Genomic DNA, 19,568 nt, shown 5'->3' on the forward strand with positions numbered 1-19,568 from the left:
AGCTGTGGTCAAAGAGTTCTTGTGTGTTCTGATTGGTGGATGATGATGATGATGAGTGGATAAAGACTAGAGCAATCAAATAGTGAGAGAGTGATCTGCTCACCTGGTTTTGTTTGTGGTTCGGGCAAAGATATTCAGCTCTAGAATATATTTTATTTAAGGGAAAGAGTCAAACGTAATCAATACATAGTGGATATCATGATCAAAAGGTTGAGAAAATCAGGATTACATGCTTCATTGTTTCTTCTCAAACAACCGGCTCTGAGATCAGTCACATAATCACATTAATAAATTGTATTAGAAAACAAAAATGTATATTAGAAACAAATGCATAAACAAATGCGGAAGATTTAACTGAGAAGATGAAATTTTGTGCTAACACAAGATGGTAAACCTGGTTCTGTGTGAGACATTCATTAACACTGACCTCAGTAGCAGTAAATGAGCTCTTTATGATGCAGAACTGTAATGAATCACAGTGGTCAGCCTCTTTCTCTCTGCCTGCTTTTATCTCCAACATGAAGACAACACTGACCTTATTTACTTATCTTACAGCACACAATTCATAAATGCACGCTATTTTAGCACAATAAATATTTTATTTTTACAATAATCAAATATCATATTTAATAATCATATATATATATATATATATATATATATATATATATATATATATATATATATATATATATACAGTCTTGTTCAAAATAATAGCAGTACAATGTGACTAACCAGAATAATCAAGGTTTTTAGTATATTTTTTATTGCTACGTGGCAAACAAGTTACCAGTAGGTTCAGTAGATTGTCAGAAAACAAACAAGACCCAGCATTCATGATATGCACGCTCTTAAGGCTGTGCAATTGGGCAATTAGTTGAAAGGGGTGTGTTCAAAAAAATAGCAGTGTCTACCTTTGACTGTACAAACTCAAAACTATTTTGTACAAACATTTTTTTTTTCTGGGATTTAGCAATCCTGTGAATCGCTAAACTAATATTTAGTTGTATGACCACAGTTTTTTAAAACTGCTTGACATCTGTGTGGCATGGAGTCAACCAACTTGTGGCACCTCTCAGCTGTTATTCCACTCCATGATTCTTTAACAACATTCCACAATTCATTCACATTTCTTGGTTTTGCTTCAGAAACAGCATTTTTGATATCACCCCACAAGTTCTCAATTGGATTAAGGTCTGGAGATTGGGCTGGCCTCTCCATAACATTAATTTTGTTGGTTTGGAACCAAGACTTTGCCCGTTTACTAGTGTGTTTTGGGTCATTGTCTTGTTGAAACAACCATTTCAAGGGCATGTCCTCTTCAGCATAGGGCAACATGACCTCTTCAAGTATTTTAACATATGCAAACTGATCCATGATCCCTGGTATGCGATAAATAGGCCCAACACCATAGTAGGAGAAACATGCCCATATCATGATGCTTGCACCTCCATGCTTCACTGTCTTCACTGTGTACTGTGGCTTGAATTCAGAGTTTGGGGGTCGTCTCACAAACTGCCTGTGGCCCTTGGACCCAAAAAGAACAATTTTACTCTCATCAGTCCACAAAATGTTCCTCCATTTCTCTTTAGGCCAGTTGATGTGTTCTTTGGCAAATTGTAACCTCTTCTGCACATGCCTTTTTTTTAACAGAGGGACTTTGCGGGGGATTCTTGAAAATAGATTAGCTTCACACAGACGTCTTCTAACTGTCACAGTACTTACAGGTAACTCCAGACTGTCTTTGATTATCCTGGAGGTGATCATTGGCTGAGCCTTTGCCATTCTGGTTATTCTTCTATCCATTTTGATGGTTGTCTTCCGTTTTCTTCCACGTCTCTCTGGTTTTGCTCTCCATTTTAAGGCATTGGAGATCATTTTAGCTGAACAGCCTATCATTTTTTGCACCTCTTTATAGGTTTTCCCCTCTCTAATCAACTTTTTAATCAAAGTACGCTGTTCTTCTGAACAATGTCTTGAACGACCCATTTTCCTCAGCTTTCAAATGCATGTTCAACAAGTGTTGGCTTCATCCTTAAATAGGGGCCACCTGATTCACACCCGTTTCTTCACAAAATTGATGACCTCAGTGATTTATTTATTTATCAGTTTATTTAACAGGGACAATGCAGTATAACATTGCTACAGTTTCATGCAGCCGATGCTCTACATATAGGCTTCTAGCCAATGGCTAATTTGCAGCCCCAGTCCCTGGTTAGGCTAAAAAAAAAAAATATATAAAAAAAATAAACAACTAAGTCTATGTACAACCATCAATGTTCACATATCTGCTTTTGTTTGAACCACTTTTTCAGTTTTGTTTGAAAAATATTCAACTGTGTTTGCATTTTCAATTCAGCTGACAAGCTGTTCCATAACAATGCACCTTGAACTGTAAATGTAGATTGTGCAAATTTAGTTTTTCTCTGTGGTGCTATACAGTTCTGTGTAGTTGCACCTCTTGTAGCGATCCCCCTACTACTCTGTTTTGATATTAATTTGCATATAACTTTTGGCGCAAGATTGTTTAAACATTTAAAAAACATTTTAATAACAGATGAATTTATAAAATTTTCAAAACTAAGCAAACTATATTTTTGTATAAATGCCACACTGCTATTTTTTTGAACACACCCCTTTCAACTAATTCAACTAATTGGCCAATTGCACAGCCTTAAGAGCGTGCATATCATGAATGCTGGGTCTTGTTTGTTTTCTGACAATCTACTGAACCTACTGGTAACTTGTTTGCCACGTAGCAATAAAAAAATATACTAAAAACCTTGATTATTCTGGTTAGTCACATTGTACTGCTATTATTTTGAACAATACTGTATATATATTTAGTTATTGTTTCAGGCTACTATTGTACATGATGTTGGCTGGTTGTACAGTATTTATATTTATAGCAATATCAGTCTCACAGGCAATAAATACAAACAATAAATAACAATAACAATAACAATAAATTGAACTTAGAAAAAAGACCCATGACCCATACACAAGAACGTTTCCTGTTAAATTTTAATATTAGAGCACAAAATAATGACAATCATACATTCTTACCTCGAAGACACTGAAGACACCCACTAAAATGTCATTCAGTGTAACAATAGTTCATATAAACTAATAAAATACTAATTAATTGTGATTTGAAATCTTCGCCACAATCATTATATTTTACCACTAGGTTTTACCCATGTGTCATCCATTAATGTTTAATAAATTAAAACATAATAACATTAAGTATTAGTCTTTATTATAATTATTTTACATAAATCTGATGCTCTGAATGACGATGGAACATTATTTCACACTTATTTTGATCTTTTTGTTGTTGTTATTTGCAGTTATTTGCAAAAGTTATAAGCATTAAAGCAGACACTTTACTCGCATTTAATACACTTTCTATGAACATAAAATCATTTTTGTAAATTAAATTTTATGCAATCCTGAAAACGGGACGTCTCATCTTTGACCAGCATGCAACTCTACACAGGAATCTTTAAAACTGAGGCTCCATCTCTTAAAAAAAGTCCTTCAAAGTTTGTCCTGATAAAAATCTGATAACAAAATTTGACTTATGTATATGACAACAAATATTAGAACTGCAGCAGTAAAATATTATCACTGGTAAACCAACAACAGTAAACGTTCATATTAAAAAGATCACCGCAATAATCATATAATGACTGATAGATTTGAAAAATGATAAAATAGTTTGACAGAGAAATGCAGCTCATTACTGGTGAGTCATGTTGACGTGAACTCTCCTTCTGACAGCGCTTCTGTCGCTCTTTCTCACCTGTTTATCCCGTGAATGTGTGTGTGTTTAACTCTTAGCTTCCCTTCTCTCTCCCGCCTGCAGTTTGCCTCCTCAGGGCTGTTCACTGTGTGGCTCTTGTGGTTTCTGATCTAGTGGCCTTTCTCAGCTTCCATACAGTCCCTTCTCCCCTGTGATATCTCCCTCCTGCCTTAGAGGTGAGCTCGGGTTCACCGTCGTACCTGTATCCATGGACACGAGGTCACGAGGTCACGAGGTCACGTTCATCTCATCGTGCTGTGGTTCTTCATCCGCTCTTCAGGGCATTTTCACACTAGAACAAACATTAGAACCGTACTGGGGTCTTCTCATGAATTCTTGTTGTTTAAGTATTATTTATTTAGTTTTATAATATTTATTGATATTTTAAATTAGCTTTTACTTTTTTAAATTTTCAATCTTAGTTTAGTTTTTTTATGTGCTTCTGTCACTTTTATTAGCTTTTAAAAAATATTTATATTTATTTTTATTCAATTTATTTTTTGTGTATTCTAAATAATGAGAAAAGACAAAGGATTTTATATATACTTTAGTACTTTTATATATACTTTTTTACTATTTATAGATTTTTTTTGAATTTGCTTTTATTTTTATCATTTCAGTTTAAGTTAAAGTTTCAGTAAATCCAGTATTTTCTTTCTTAGTTTTATATATATATATATATATATATATATATATATATATATATATATTTCTGTTTAGTTCTGTTTGAATGTGAAAATAGGCTGAGACTGGTGTTTTAAAAAGGAAACTCATTTTTTATCTATTAATTTATTATTATTATTATTATTATTATTTAATTTGTTTATTTAATTTGTTTTAATCAACATTTATTTATTTATTTTTAGTTTAGTTTAGGGTTTGTTACATGCTTTTGTCAAGTTTTTATTTTTTTCTTATTTAGCTTTCATTTATTTTAATTTTTATTTTTATTTTAATACAACTTAGATAGTTGCCAAGGCAGCATTTCTAATTTTTGTTTTAAGACTTTTCGGTTTATGTTTTTTTTTTTTTGTATTTATATTTTATTTAATTTCTGATTTATTTCAATGACCAAAAAAATATTTTTAATACTTTCAGTTTTGTTAAAACTGGAAGGTTATCAAGTTCAGACCAAACACTGTAAAACAAGTGTGAAAACAGCCTTCATATCTATCCATTGTCACTCACCTCCGTCTGTCTGTCGATGGCTCTTTTCTGTCTTCAGATGAAGCTCTGATGTCTGTTTCTCTCTCTCAGGATGATATGCACAGAGTTATCGATCAACAGCTGATGGATAAACACCAGGAGGAGTGGAAGGATCCTCCGTACTCCTTCAACGGGTCACGAGGAGGAGCTCCATCCAGACGAGTGCATCGCCTCTCGAGAGGAGAAAAGCACCTCTTTTCATTCTTCAAGAAGAACTGAGATTATCTGAAGACATGGAGGAAGACAGTGTGAGAACAGACGTGAGAGAAGGCAGAAAGTCAGTCGAAATCACCACATCAGTGCTTCTCAACTGGTTTTGCTCATCAAAAACAGCATTATTTATTATGCAAAAGTAAAAAATCTAATTCTGAAATGCATTAATTGATAACATTGATGCACTCACAAAAATATTTAGGTCTAGATATTTAGATACAGTATACTGTATATGAATTTGAATTGCATATACAATTTTCACCCATTTAGATTGCACAGGGTTAAAAAAAAAAAAAAAAAAAAACCTTAATGTGATGCAGATTTGTCTGTCAAACATGAATGAAACTGAGCTGAATGTATTTTAAATACACAATAACCAGGTTTATATATGCATCATTAATAAATATAATTTGCTTAATTATTATTTTTTTTTTACATTTATTCAATAGCTAGCCATGTTTAACTATATTTATTCATTTTAACTGAATTGTTTTCACAATTAACAGATTTGTGCTGATTTAAAAAAAAATGTATAAACATTTTATAAATTATTATTTAAATAAAACCAAATAGATTCAAATAACTGACATGTTTTTTTTTCATCTTTCTCTGTTTCATTTATGTAAGACTGAAAAATATGCCTTAAATCAACTTCATTAGTTTGTCTTTGATAAAACTTTAAATGGAGTAAATACGTTTACATTTCTAAACCTGAATACTGTGTTTTTAAAACACTTTCAGTTTATTAATACTATTACAGAAGTCTTAACTATTTCATATCGGTTTCATTTGTGTTTGACTGACAAAAATACATTGCATTTATTACATTAAGGTCATTTCTTTATGTTAAAACTGTGCAATCCAAACAATTTGGAATTTAATGCAATTAATGCAAATACATAAATTGTAAATCTTAGGCATAAATATTTTGGTAACTATGTCTTTCTATATAATGCATTATTAAAGTAGTTTGAATGCATTAATTATGCCTTGTAATGCACCTCATAATGCATTGCATGATTTCATGAATAACTGTAACCACAGTTATAATACACGATCATTCTTATCTATTCATTGTTACACCTTCAGAAAATTAAAAACACGACAAACCTTTAAATATCACAATGCATTTTAATTTTGAAAAGATAATGAATTACAACAAACATTATGAATACCTTTATAATGCATTATACATAAGGTTACAAGTAAAGTTTTACCTTTTTTTTTTTTTTTAATAATGCATCTATGGTTTTATGCTCTCAGCACCCAGTAATTGATTGTAAAACCACTTGTTTTTGGGTCACGAGCCACTGGTTGAGAACCACGGCACTGACTAACCAAGTTATGTGATGGCTTTGAGCCATTTTGCACTTTATCTGTATACACAATCCTCCCTCAGAAAGCTTGAGACACAGTCGTTGTCCGACGGGGTCAAGCCCTGTGTCAGGGTCTGTTTAGCAGGGTTCCCAAAATACTCCAGTTTCCCCTGCGAGTGCCTCAAAAAGCTTCTCCTCACCTCACTGCCAGAGATTAACGGAGGCACATCTGCTCATTCGCTTGAGACTCAACTCAGGATGACCTGGACTTCAGACGCGTCAGGACAAAGCTTTCAGCATCACCATGTAGTTTCAGGCCCAGGCGGAATCTGTGGACGTGCTGATTTATGAGAGAAATATGAGAGTACTGCAGTATTATTGAAAATATGAAGGGTAAATCGGCCTAAATTTGTCATTTTCAGACACAGATTGGGTGGAGGCCTGATTAGAGATGATGCAACGCTGCAACATTAAAAAAGCTATAAAAAACTGTTCTGCTCTTTGGTTCATTCACAGATGCATTTTAGATAAAAAACAAAACAAAACAACTTATGTAATTAACTTTCTAACAACCACATGAGTATTCTATAGAATTAACTTTCAGCAGCTGCTTCGAATCAAAAACGTATAAAAGCACGCAGCAGATACTAATAATAATGCAACAAGAAATTGTTAGCGTAAATGCGTTGTGGCTGTTTTACCAACTGTACCTGCTTGGTTTATAGCATATTTCTGGAGAAAATGTCCTCAGGACAGCTTGATGATAAACTTTGTGTGAGGTGTGCATCACAGTCTGAACCAAAGAGCAGAAGTGTTGAGCTGGAGCTTGTAGACCGCATCTGAAAAACTATACACACATACAAGCAGTATAAATCAGCACCTTTAGACAATACTCACCATTAGAAAATCTCAGTCCTGAGAGATGCACTGAAACTGCGGCTGTGTTCAGAATTAAATACTAGCATACTGCCTACTGCACAGTAAACACTACTGGCAAATACTGTGACAGATGGAGAACGTTACATTTCAAACAGCAGAATGTTACATAGTAGTCCAAAAATTCCAAAAATTTAAATGGAACATTTTTTGAATTGTGTGTGTGTGTGTGTGTGTGTGTTTAAAAATCATAACTTTTGTCAAAAATCTGTCACTACATTGAGAAAAGTTAATATGCAAGAATTATCCCTATTGATATTTCACCCATATCTTGATTTATACATTTATATTTATACGTTGTACATCAGGGTTAAAGAGAATGTCCTGGCAGAACATCTCCTGTACCTTTTCCCACTTCTTACAGATTTATTTCAGTGTAGAAATGTTAAAAATCAAAGATGATATGAATTCTGTTTCTTGGAAGGTCAAGTCAAGTGCATTGTGGGATAAAGTAATCAATACAGTAAGTGCTGTATATCTGCACATTATGGCAACTGTATTAGCTCATCTGAGTATTTTTGCATACAAAAAATACTGTAGGCATAATATAACTACATTCTCAGTAACGAAATTGTTACTGGGGCATTAAAGTTAGAGACAAAAGCTACATCTAAAGGTAAGAGTACATCTTTGTACCTTTATTTGCACCTAAATGGTATATATTAGAACCTTTTAAAAGGATACCCCAAGTGACAGTCCTGTACCTTATTTCTGAGAGTGTAGTATGCTAGTATGTTATTCTGAACGCAGCCCAGGTCTTTTTTAGTGTGTACTTCCTCCAGCCTATGAGAAAGAAAGAAGGGAGCATGTGTGTCCTGATCGTGAGCTGTAATCGGGTGTGTTTTCTGTCTCGTGTTCGGTGTGTGTGTGTGTGTGTTTGGGTTCAGTCAGTGAAAGTCGGGCAGATTTTAAGTAAAGCTATGCAGATGTCTTCTTTCTCGCAGAGGTGATGTTTAGCTCGGAGAAACCCAAAGAGTGATTTTTTTTATACGTACAAAGACACAAATAGGTTTAGAATTAAAAAGAAATAAAAAAAAGGAATCAATATATTTGTAAATGTATAATTTTTGAATGATAAATCAACTTTTTTAGCGCTTGTCTGTGTAGTCTGGTTTGTAAGTGTTTCTGGATGATTGTCTGAACAGAACTGAATTTATCTGAAAAATGTGAAATAAGACGATGTAGGAGAGGCACTACAGATAAACATGAAAAAAAAGTTTAATTTTAACAGTCATATGCAGTTTTTGGTAAGTTACTCTAAAAAGTAATTCATTACTAGTTACGAATGACATCCAAGCAGTGTAATTATATTACCGCACTAATTACTCTCTCTAAAGAGTACTGCATTACTCATGACGAATTACTTTGAAAATCCTATTTCAACCTCAACCAGCTGAACAATGCAAGGATAGACACAAAACTACTCCTTTAACTATTTCAAATAAAAAATACAAAAATGCATAAATTATGCTTGAATTGACCAAAGGAGAAGGTTACATTAAAAACATACATTTTAACATTAAAAGTTACATTTTGAAGATAAATCCACTACTGTTTTATATAGAATTTATCTATAGTCTAAATGCAGTTAAATCTGTAGTAAGTGTAATAAATTAAGACTAAATACAATTAATTTACAGTAATTAATTACTTGTAGTAATGCAAAAACAGAAATGTGCACAAATATGCATTTTGCAATAGACGTGCTTTTAAATGATATAAAACAACTTTAAATTTTCAAAATGTAAAGAAATGTGCATTTGTGCATGTAAATATTCTCGTCCGGTTTTAAAAGAATAAAATGGCTTAAAAATCCTCTACCATTTAAATATCACTAAAGCAAAATCTCAATTACATTTCACTCCAAATGACATTAAAAGCCACTTTAGAAAATTGCATTTGAAAGACCCAAACTGATGCGGAGGTGTACGACAAAGGTGATGTAGAAAGGATCGGATGTTTTCAGTGATGCCTGTAGTGCTTCTCCTGTCTGACGGCGGATGAATGAAACGCTGTTATATTAGCAGTGATTTCAATCTTCCAGACAGTCGCTCCACGTTTAGAGTATTACTCGTGTCTCTTCTGTTGTTCTGTATGTAAAAACATTTCAATGTCACTTCTTTAGTTTCTTTTCTTGTGTTTCACACACTGTTCTGTAAGCGTCTCATCACATTGACTTTGTACTGTTGTCTTTTGCCATTTAAACACCGTTTTTGCAAATCTCTCCAGTCTGTCTTAAATCTGTGCGAGCGGCTGTTGTGAATGTGTTTTCCACAGTAATCTCCCATTTCTACAAAAACTCTTTTAAACAGTCTTCATGCATGTGATAAATGTGCTCGCCTTTCTACTGCGTATTTCATTCATAAGATAAAAACAAGTGGTTTAAATAGGATCACTGGACATCAGATCAATTATTTTAATAGAAATATTGAGTATTAAGCAATTCTATATGAATCCTGTCACAATTCAAAATGCTATTTGACCGAATAAATGGTGGGGTGACAGATTAATAAAACTGGGAGCGTTATACAGCAATCAGAGTAAATTATATTGTATAAAGCAAGTATTAATGGTTTCCACCAGCTTTATTAGTGCCAAGTTTCATTGGAAAACACACATATATATATTTACTCAAACACTTTATCTTTGCAGTAAATCTTTAAAAAATGGCTGCTAAAAAACAACTTCCTAACAACATGAACCTCACTACATTTAAAGTAAAATGATACTTAAGTCATGCCGATAAAATGATCTGTTATTACTTTGAATAAAACCAGAAAAAGAGTCAAATGGCCTTCAAGTGATTATCACACATTACTAATGTATCCTCCAAAAACTGCAGACTAAAGTGCATGTACAGTATCTAATATCTGTATATTTGTAAGTAATACTGTGGTAAACATGTAAATAAGGCAGATTTTATACTTTACACACAGTGTTTGAAATTTAAACTCATAGTAAGTTTGATCCAGTGTGTTTTTATAAATATTAAATTCTTATTTTTCCAGCAGATTCAATTAAAATACCAAGTTATTTACAAATGCAGACATAAACGTATGTCCATGTTTAAAAAGCTTCTTGTCTCGACGTGGAACGCACTTTGATGCATCAGAATAAAAAACACAAATGCAAAAGTTTCTCAATCATCAGTTATTCCAGAAAATAAACCTGAAGAATCATCAGTCCTGCAATAAACATTGGGAAGAAAGAGCAAAGCTTGTAAACAAATGTGCAACATGACGATGCTTAATAAAGACAAGGACAAACATGCTTGTGTCAAATATTCATTCTTAAAATATTTATTAATGATTTCATTCATAAAGGGGAGGTCCACTATACATTTCTTTTCTCCAGTGTATAATATAACCACAGCTGAAAAAGTCTTTCAACCAGAACAGTTTTGCATGGACATGTTACATGACAAAAGTGCACCTATATGCACACTTATGATGTCACATGACTCGGTTGAAATCGGCTGACAGCACAGCCTGGGATTGTGGTGTGTTTTGGCCTACTGAATTAATAAAAATCATGAAAATATTTCTATTGGTGAATCTCACAAAACCACTCAAAAACAAAATTCAATTTATATATATATATATATATAGCATTAAATAAGCATTTATATTTTTAAATAAGCATGTATTGAGCCATTTATATATCATTTTTTATTTGCTGTAATTAAATTCATTGCATTACAAAAAAAAAAGATCAATTAACTATTTCATAATTATTTAAATGTATATTCTTTATATAAAAAGACCACATTCATGTATTTACTTATCTGCAAAAACTTTTTAAAAAAAATTACATTAACATTTTAATGCAAAACAAAAACACAAATAATACAAAAAATTATAAAGGTGGAAAAAAAAAACTTCACTTTTATGGGAGAAAATTTTGTGCAATGACTAATGCAGATGCATTTAAAAAACCTTGACGCCAAGATTTTACAATAACATACTCATTTTCTTTTTATGTGAATTGGGACATGGTCATGTTTTTGTGAGATTCACCTCCATAGAGACGCCAATGAAAGATCACACAGAGTGATCTGCCATGAAGCCTGTTCAGTAAAAATTTACAGGATGAACACAAGATTCTGATTCACCCCTTTGGCTTAAACACTTTAACATAACATCTCCCTGCCACATATAAAACACATTACATCTCAGATTAGCAATACACCGTTTGCAACTATGCATAAACTGTGATTATGTTTTTAAACCTTGCTTGTATCGACTTCTTCTGGGTCCAGATGTTTGTGCATCATTTAACCTCATATGGCACAACAACGCTGCTCTTCCATGAGATGCAGATGAAGAAATCTTGTTCTTAACATCAGCTTTGACTGAATGCACTCACAAACCCGTCCTCCAAACGGCTGATACGGAGGAGGACTATATGGCAACACTGAAGGAAAGGACTGTTCTGAGATTATGACAGCATCATCCACTCTCATCCTCTTCATCTTCATGGGAAAAACAAAGCAGAAAAACACAAGCCCGAAGCGGCAGAAGACATCTGTGAATGTGTAAGAGCTCTGCTGTCCACATCATGAAGACCCGAAGCCTGAACTAATGCGGTGAATCTCATGAGACCATGTTAATCTAAAGGACAAACTGAAATTACATTTTCCATGAAGAAATTAAGCCTAATTTAAGACTTGTTTTTTTTCCCTTGATTAATGCTAATGCTCTTTTGTATGCACATTACTGAAAGGCATCAATGTGTTTTAATTTCTCAGTCAATTCTTGTTGCTATAATAGTCTTTTTTTCTTTTCTTTTAAGGAACACAAAAACACCTTTAAACAAGACATTTTTGTATCCCTTTCTGTATAACAAATACTATCATGATGTAGAATTACTTTATAATTTATAAACATCAAATTTCTTGCATTGGCTATGGTAATTTCAGACGAAATGTGCTTGATCCTAAACATAGGCTTCATTTTCTTTGTGCAAAATATAATACAAAATTTTATGTGACCTGGAGAAGCTTTTTTTTTTTTGCAAGATTCACCCAATGAAACAGGCTTAAAAAAAAAAAGAAAAAAAAAAATCACTAATTGATATTATCTAAAAAATAAAATAAAAAAAGTTGTTGGCATCCTTTTGAGTCCATGTTGAGTAAATTTCTGTAATTGTATGCTTTCATAAAAAAATAAAAAGGATTTAAAAAAAAAAACTGCAAAAAAAAGGCCCAAATTGTTCATGCAGAAAACACAATGGCATTCCACAAAAAAGACAAAGAGAAGCAAAATAAAGAGGAAAACAAAAATCACTCCTGAGATGGTGGATAATAGAGATATATAATCACTGTAGAGTATACAGAGAGTAAGCATACATAAACCTGCACGGTTTGGCGATCACGTCAGCTTGAAGGTCCTTCAATAAAGAAGGAAGATCTTTTATTAAATATCACGAATTCCAAATAAAAATCCTTGACTCTGATAAAATCTGTACATTTTCTTTTAAAAAGTCACTGTGGTTTGTCTCGGTCCAAAAAGGCCTGCATCTGTACACATTGTGTTTTTGTGAAATCTTAAGTGAGATGATCACAGTCCATCTGCATGTGAAGATCGCCGTGCAGAAGAACACCTGTTCATCCACTAGCAGCATTTTTTTTTCCGTTTGCTATTTTTGCCGAGTTTAATCACATCGTTTTGCTGCTGTTGCTGCTGTTTGGCCACAGACTCTTTCTTTGCCCGGAGCACCAGCTCTGTGATGCAGTTAAACATCTACACAAAGACCAGAAACACACGTATATGTTATTGCACCCTCCAAAACTGATTTTAATAGATATTAACCCAATTCATACAACATTTACAGCTATAAAATCTGATTAGATGAGCCGCGTTTGAAGTCACTTTAAAATCGATGACACACATCAGGTAATTAAAATTTTGTTTTGACTACTTTCAACTAGGGATGTGCACAAGTGATTGATTATTCAAGAGCTTATTCTGTGAAATAAGAAATTAAATATTCTAGAGCAGAGCAAAAGTACATTTTAGAGAGTTTCCCCTGACCTGGAAGCTGCACACTAGTGAGTTTTAGGTGTTTCACAGCACAATCCGAATGGTCCTAATACAGAGCCCTGAGGAACTCACCTCCTCCACGTTGATGTTCTCTTTTGCGCTCGTCTCAAACAGGCTGATGCCCATCTGCTCAGCAAACTTCTGTGCGTCATTCGTCTCCACAACCTTAGAGTTTGGATCGTCATTTTTATTGCCCACTAAAGTGAGAAAAAGATAGACAGGTGTAGACAAAAATGTATACAGATGTCACCATTGGATTTACCTTAAGTCTACTAATTTGTGTACTAAAGGGTTAATATCATGGAAATAAAATCACAACCATGGGCTCGTTAAAATATGACTACCCACAGTCTGAATTACAACACATTTCATATGCAAAGACATTAGCCAATCAAAACAGCGGTTATTTTCAAATAGAACTGTACTTAATAATACATAAAAAACAAAACATACATATAAAAATAATATAATATTTAAATAAAATAATATAAAATAAAATGTAACATGTAGATCATTTAGTAGAGAACTCACCTAATATTCGACAGACGTCATCGCAGTTCTGGTTTATTTCATGCAGCCAACGCTTGACATTAACAAAGGATTCAGCACTGCTGACGTCATACACTACTATGACCCCATGGGTTCCTCTGTAATACCTGAGCATGGAAATAAAAGAGTTTTAAAGAATTAAGCTTTAAATCAACAAGAATCAACAAGACATCCATATTCTACTTGACTAAAAATATATATTGTGTAGTTTAGATTACACTAACATTAGGCTGCTTTTAGCCTTACCCTGGAGTTGGTTCACTCTACGGCAATGAAACCAAGTAAATAAATCAATTAACACAAAATTGTGTATTGGCAATCTCACAGACTGACGACAGGATGATGAGGCTAGAGAGCATTTTTCCCAGCACAACCTCTGACTTAAAAGCACAGGCGGTCTTCTGTCTCCAAATACAGACACAAAGACATACACACACACACACACACAAAGGACTCTTTGAGAGGCCTGGAGTGACCAAACCACTATTATTACTGCCTGTCACAGTTCTGCCTTAATAAAAGATCAAAACCGCACATAAACATGCATGAACATACTTACACACACTAACGAGACACTAATGAAGCAGCACACATTCCCTTGTTAGCTACGTAATGACCATCGGGCTTCAGGTCACTGCACACGTAACTATGTCGCCACATTAACACAGGTCCAAAGGTCTTTGCATTTCTAAGGGTTTTTGTAGGTTGTATGTAGTAAATGTAAGACTTTTAAAGAACAAGTGAAGAAAATGTAAAGAATCAATTGAAATGTAACACATTCAGTATGGTTTCTAAATGTAAATGACTTCTATTATAAACACTTCAAGAAAAAAAAACTTTCCAATTGATCTATTAGTTTTTAATGTATATATAAAATGAATTATCTATCCTCCCAACCACTAGAATATGGAAATAGCTTTTACCGCATTTTCCAATCAAACTGCAGACATTTTTATTTTTGCTTTGTTTTCCAGTGCAAATGTCTAAAGATTCTTAAATCAAGATAAATTTACTTGAGAAGCAAAATAAAAAATTAAGTCTTGTTTATGAGAAATCAAAGTGATAAAAAAATAATAATAAATAAACTTAATTCAAACGGAAAACATGTTTCTATATTCCATTGTTAGATATTTGTTCTTGTTTGGGAATAAACTCATTTAAATTTTGTTCAATTTCTCAGAAAACAAGACCTAATATCTTCACTTCGCATCATTTAGGTCTCAATCTGTTCATGGGGAAATTAAGACTTTTAAAAACCTTGACAAGACTCGCAATAACCTTGATTTCTTTTTTTTTTTGGTAAAACTTCAACAGAAACTTAAGCTTGCTAATGATTCATGTATTTTATTAGGCAAATTCTGTATGAACGCTTCCACACAAATTAAGTTTATTATGTAATGGCTGGTGTGTGCTCGAGGAATTGTAAAAAACTTCCAAACATCACAACCAATAACTCCTCACACCACAGGAAGTGTGAACTTAAAGCCCAAGGACAGTTTGAGTCCCAGAGTGCCGATGGTGGATGCTGACCCTCAGTCAAACAGTGGCTATAAAACATTACAGCACTAATTAAAAACATCAAACAGATTCCCTGAAGCTTTCGAAGCCCCTTTGATCATGTCATGCGTTTGACTTACGTAGACGTGATGGTTCTGAATCGCTCTTGTCCGGCTGTGTCCCAAATCTGCAGCTTCACCTTCTCTCCATTAATCTCCACCGTCCGGATCTTGAAGTCCACTCCTATAGTGGTGATGTAACTACCTACAACACAAAACAAACACCAAAGAGCATTCAATGTGCGATCATAATAGACTAGGTTGGACTTATTCAAGCCCTTTATTTTCATAATATGTGCTACAAACATTGTCCTGAAAAATATTTTAGGAACACCACACTTTAGTCCTACATTTAGCTTATGCATCACATGACCTATTAGACATGATAATATGACAATGATTTCAGTTTGAGTAAAAATACTGTAAAATTTGTAATGTGAGATAATATTATAAGGGTTTGCTATTTGAAATATATATATATATATCATTCCTCCAGTCTTCAGTCTCACATGATCTTCAGAAATCATGAAAATATGCTGATTTGCTGCTCGTTGATTATCATCAATGTTGAAAACAGTTAAAATGTTTCTGGAAACTGTAATACATTTTATTTTTCACGATTCACAGATGAATAAAAAGAACAATATTTAAAAACAGAAATCTTTTGTAACATTAAATGTCACTTTTGTTCAATTTAATACATCCTGGCTGAAAAGTACACATTTTTTATTTTGAATAGTAGTGTATAATTCATAAAATTGGTATATTTCTATAAAATAATAAATATTAGGCATGTAACAACAATTCACTCAACTCATGAAGTGATACGATTCATGGTACTGATTTCACGATATGATAAATCAAAAGATGTCATTTTATTATTGCTTGGACAAAATGCTGTAGAATTCTTTGTGAAATTGAAATGTTAAATTTAAAAACACCTAAGGCTTTGTCTGTGCTCTTTCCATTCAGTTAAAGACAACCACTTTAACCATGTTCCAAACAGAGACGCCGTATACATGTAGCACGAGCAGTTCTTAATCTAAATTAGACTGTATAATTTCAAAATTTGATGCAAAAACAGACCGGTCTGACTTTAATTTTGTGAAATTATGCAACATAAAACATCTGAAAGAGATAAAAACAGCAGACGGGCTGAATGAAAACACATATTCGTTCTCTGACAGCAGGTGGCGCTTATGGAACAGCAGTGATACAGGATTCTCTTGGTTACTGTAAACAAAGCAGCACTGCACTGCTTTAATATGCATTATACAAAATAATGATCTAATATCATCTAAACTTTTCTAAAGACAGTCAGTTCCTCTCAGAGATACAATCATGTAAAGTCTAACCGCAATTGTATCGTGATTCGTTTAACATCAACCGATTTGAAAAGTCACATATTTGTTTCAATTTCATCAGGCTCGCGGTGCATAGTTACATGCCTAATAAATATCTATTTTTCTCTAATATAAGAGAGCATTTATTCATTTCTATCAATTGTTTTCTACATTAAAATAAAATAAAAGCTGCACAAGGACTTGGAACTAAAATAGTGAACAACTAAAAATCCTCCCAACACTCTCGGCTTCAGAAAACCTCAGGACTGTCTGTACAAATCAAACATGATAATAAATCAGACAGACGACGCTGGAAATGTTCATGCATCTTACCTGAAAAAGTGTTGTCTGCAAAGCGCAGGAGAAGACTGCTCTTTCCAACACCTGCAACCACAAACAACAAATAAAAAATAAATAAAAAAGAATGAGGAAAAACCACGCAACATATGAAGCAGCAGATTTCAGCTGAACGCCTGCTCACCATTAACGGCTTTCAGATTTACTGCTGAGAGACAAAACCTAAAATCCTTTTAAACAAGAAACCTTTCCTTCTATGATGTCAGATACTTTAGATTTTCCCAAGTTTAGACATGAAGAGGCTGTCTGCCAATGACCGTGTCACTTTCTTCAGCTCTCAGGTAATTCAAAACAACATCTCGGCCAATCAGATTGGAGCAGGCGGTATCTGTGAGATATTTCTGTGGAATATGTATCTGTCAGTTCATGAATGTCTGTAGGCGTACTGTCTGAGACTACGACCGCTGACTCTCAGAAAGGAAGATAAACCAAACAAACATCCTCTCCTGACAAATGACACCACAAACACACAAGGACTATAGAAACGCATCAAATCACTTGATTCCTGTAGAATATAACATGGATCATATCATTACTTCTATTACAGGACAACCCACATTTTAAATCTGAAGACTCTCGAAAAGATCACATAACCGACCAAATCCAGCTGCCAGAAAACAAAGAATGGACAAAGAATCCAAAGATTTTCTTTCATCACAGACCCCAGATCTGTACAATAATATCATTAGGTCACTTCATTAATTAACCAGAGCACAAATAAAAGCCCTCAGAGCACAGAAAACTGAAACACTGAGGCTTGTGTGTATCACCCATGTCCTGTGTGGACTAATTCTAAAAATATTTTAAATTAACTGTTAAAGAACATAAAAATACAATAATATTATTTTTGTATTCTTTGATTCCAACTACAAACCAGAAAATCTGAATTTAACCCAATGTGACATTAATAATCTAAATTTCATTCAAACCGTTTGATGGAGCTCATTTGAGTCAAGGTGCAAAAACTCAAAACCACAAGGACCGCGCGCTGTGATGTGTCGCATGGCTGTTAACCATCCCATGAAAACAGGACACAATCTCACCTTTGCTTTGGTGCAAACGCTAGACCGAAACACACGAGACTCAACTTTAACCACCTGACAATAAAACAGCACAAACAAAGTGTTTTCTGCGTCAACACTTACAAGCACTTGAATTATCCGGATTTCAGTTTCTGATCAGTTCATTTACAGGTACAGAATTCATCAGATCTGTTCGCCCTGTATACAAAACTGCCTTAAAGTGTCTGAATGTCACTTATCTGTGCATCTCAAATACTGCAAGATAATTTTTTTGCTCCAGCTTCTATTTTTTTGTATAGAGATGCATTAATCAGCTCTTCTCAGGTGTCCAGAATCACATGCACTATCAGCATATTCCATTAAGTTTCTAAATGCCATTTTCATTTTCAACAAAGATCATTTCAAACCAAGTATATCAAATGTTTTGACTGGAAAGCATTTATATTTTCAACAAATAACACTTGCCTTTACATTTGGTTTCATAATGCAATGACATTCAGACATATGAAGTGTTCAAATACTTTCTGAAGTCACTTAAAAGAATGCATGTCTGCTCTAGTTGTGAATAAATGATTGATAAGCAGATCTCCGGCCTGTGAGCGGTGATCAGCCCGATCAGAAACACGCTCGTGTGAGCGTTAAATCAGACCTCTCGGTGCTCACAGTTTTAATACGAGACACTCAGAGCCCTGCAGAGCCTCGCCCCGGCCCGCTTCCCGTCACGCATCCGCGGCGTCTCTTACCGCTGTCACCGATGATCAGCAGCTTGAAGAGGTGATCGTAGTCGCGGGCCATACCGGCGCTGGGAGGCTCAAACTCCGCGGCTCTGCTGCAGCTTCACGCCTCTCTCCAGCCGAACGCTTGGCTGGAACCCGTCTGACGTCCCGCCCGGATGAGAGTGGACAATTTCACGCCGGTAGATGCCGAAAGCAGCGGGTTTGTCGTCGGTGTTTGTCAGCAGTCAGTCGCTCATTACCGGAAACGGCGCTTCCTCCTGCTGCACCAGCGCGGCTGAGGACCAATCAGAACGCGCCGACGCCATATGACGTAACAGCCGTCAACAAGCACGCATCGCGATACAAAGTATATGATGTATATGGGTCAAAAGCGGCACATCAATTAATTTTTTAAATCATAAAATAAGTCAATGACAAATAGGATATCGAAAACGTTAAGATTAAAATTAAATTCGTCAGTTTTTATCTTGAAAAATGTGTTCACCAT

The 19,568-nt window shown here is 34.2% G+C and overlaps 2 protein-coding genes across 2 annotated transcripts in view; one reads left to right on the forward strand and one right to left on the reverse strand.

Moving 5' to 3' along the window:
* LOC113052783 (BICD family-like cargo adapter 1) overlaps window positions 1–5,330 on the forward strand; it is a 43,746-nt gene extending 38,416 nt beyond the window's left edge. The window contains exon 11 of the mRNA XM_026217232.1: window positions 5,063–5,330. Within this exon, the coding sequence (XP_026073017.1) occupies window positions 5,063–5,230 (168 nt within the window). The 3' untranslated portion in view covers window positions 5,231–5,330. The remainder of the gene's footprint in view (window positions 1–5,062) is intronic.
* A 6,825-nt stretch (window positions 5,331–12,155) lies between these two features.
* Window positions 12,156–19,351, reverse strand: LOC113052784 (ras-related protein Rab-35-like). The gene is made up of 6 exons (XM_026217233.1): window positions 19,088–19,351; window positions 17,299–17,349; window positions 15,704–15,827; window positions 14,049–14,173; window positions 13,590–13,714; window positions 12,156–13,217 (listed from the first exon to the last, which is right to left on the reverse strand). The coding sequence occupies exons 1-6, from the start codon at window positions 19,137–19,139 to the stop codon at window positions 13,089–13,091; spliced, it is 606 nt and encodes a 201-aa protein (XP_026073018.1). The 5' UTR covers window positions 19,140–19,351; the 3' UTR covers window positions 12,156–13,088.
* Window positions 19,352–19,568: the final 217 nt, after the last annotated feature.

The sequence above is a fragment of the Carassius auratus genome, chromosome 33 (assembly GCF_003368295.1).
Source record: "Carassius auratus strain Wakin chromosome 33, ASM336829v1, whole genome shotgun sequence".
NCBI lineage: Eukaryota > Metazoa > Chordata > Actinopteri > Cypriniformes > Cyprinidae > Carassius > Carassius auratus.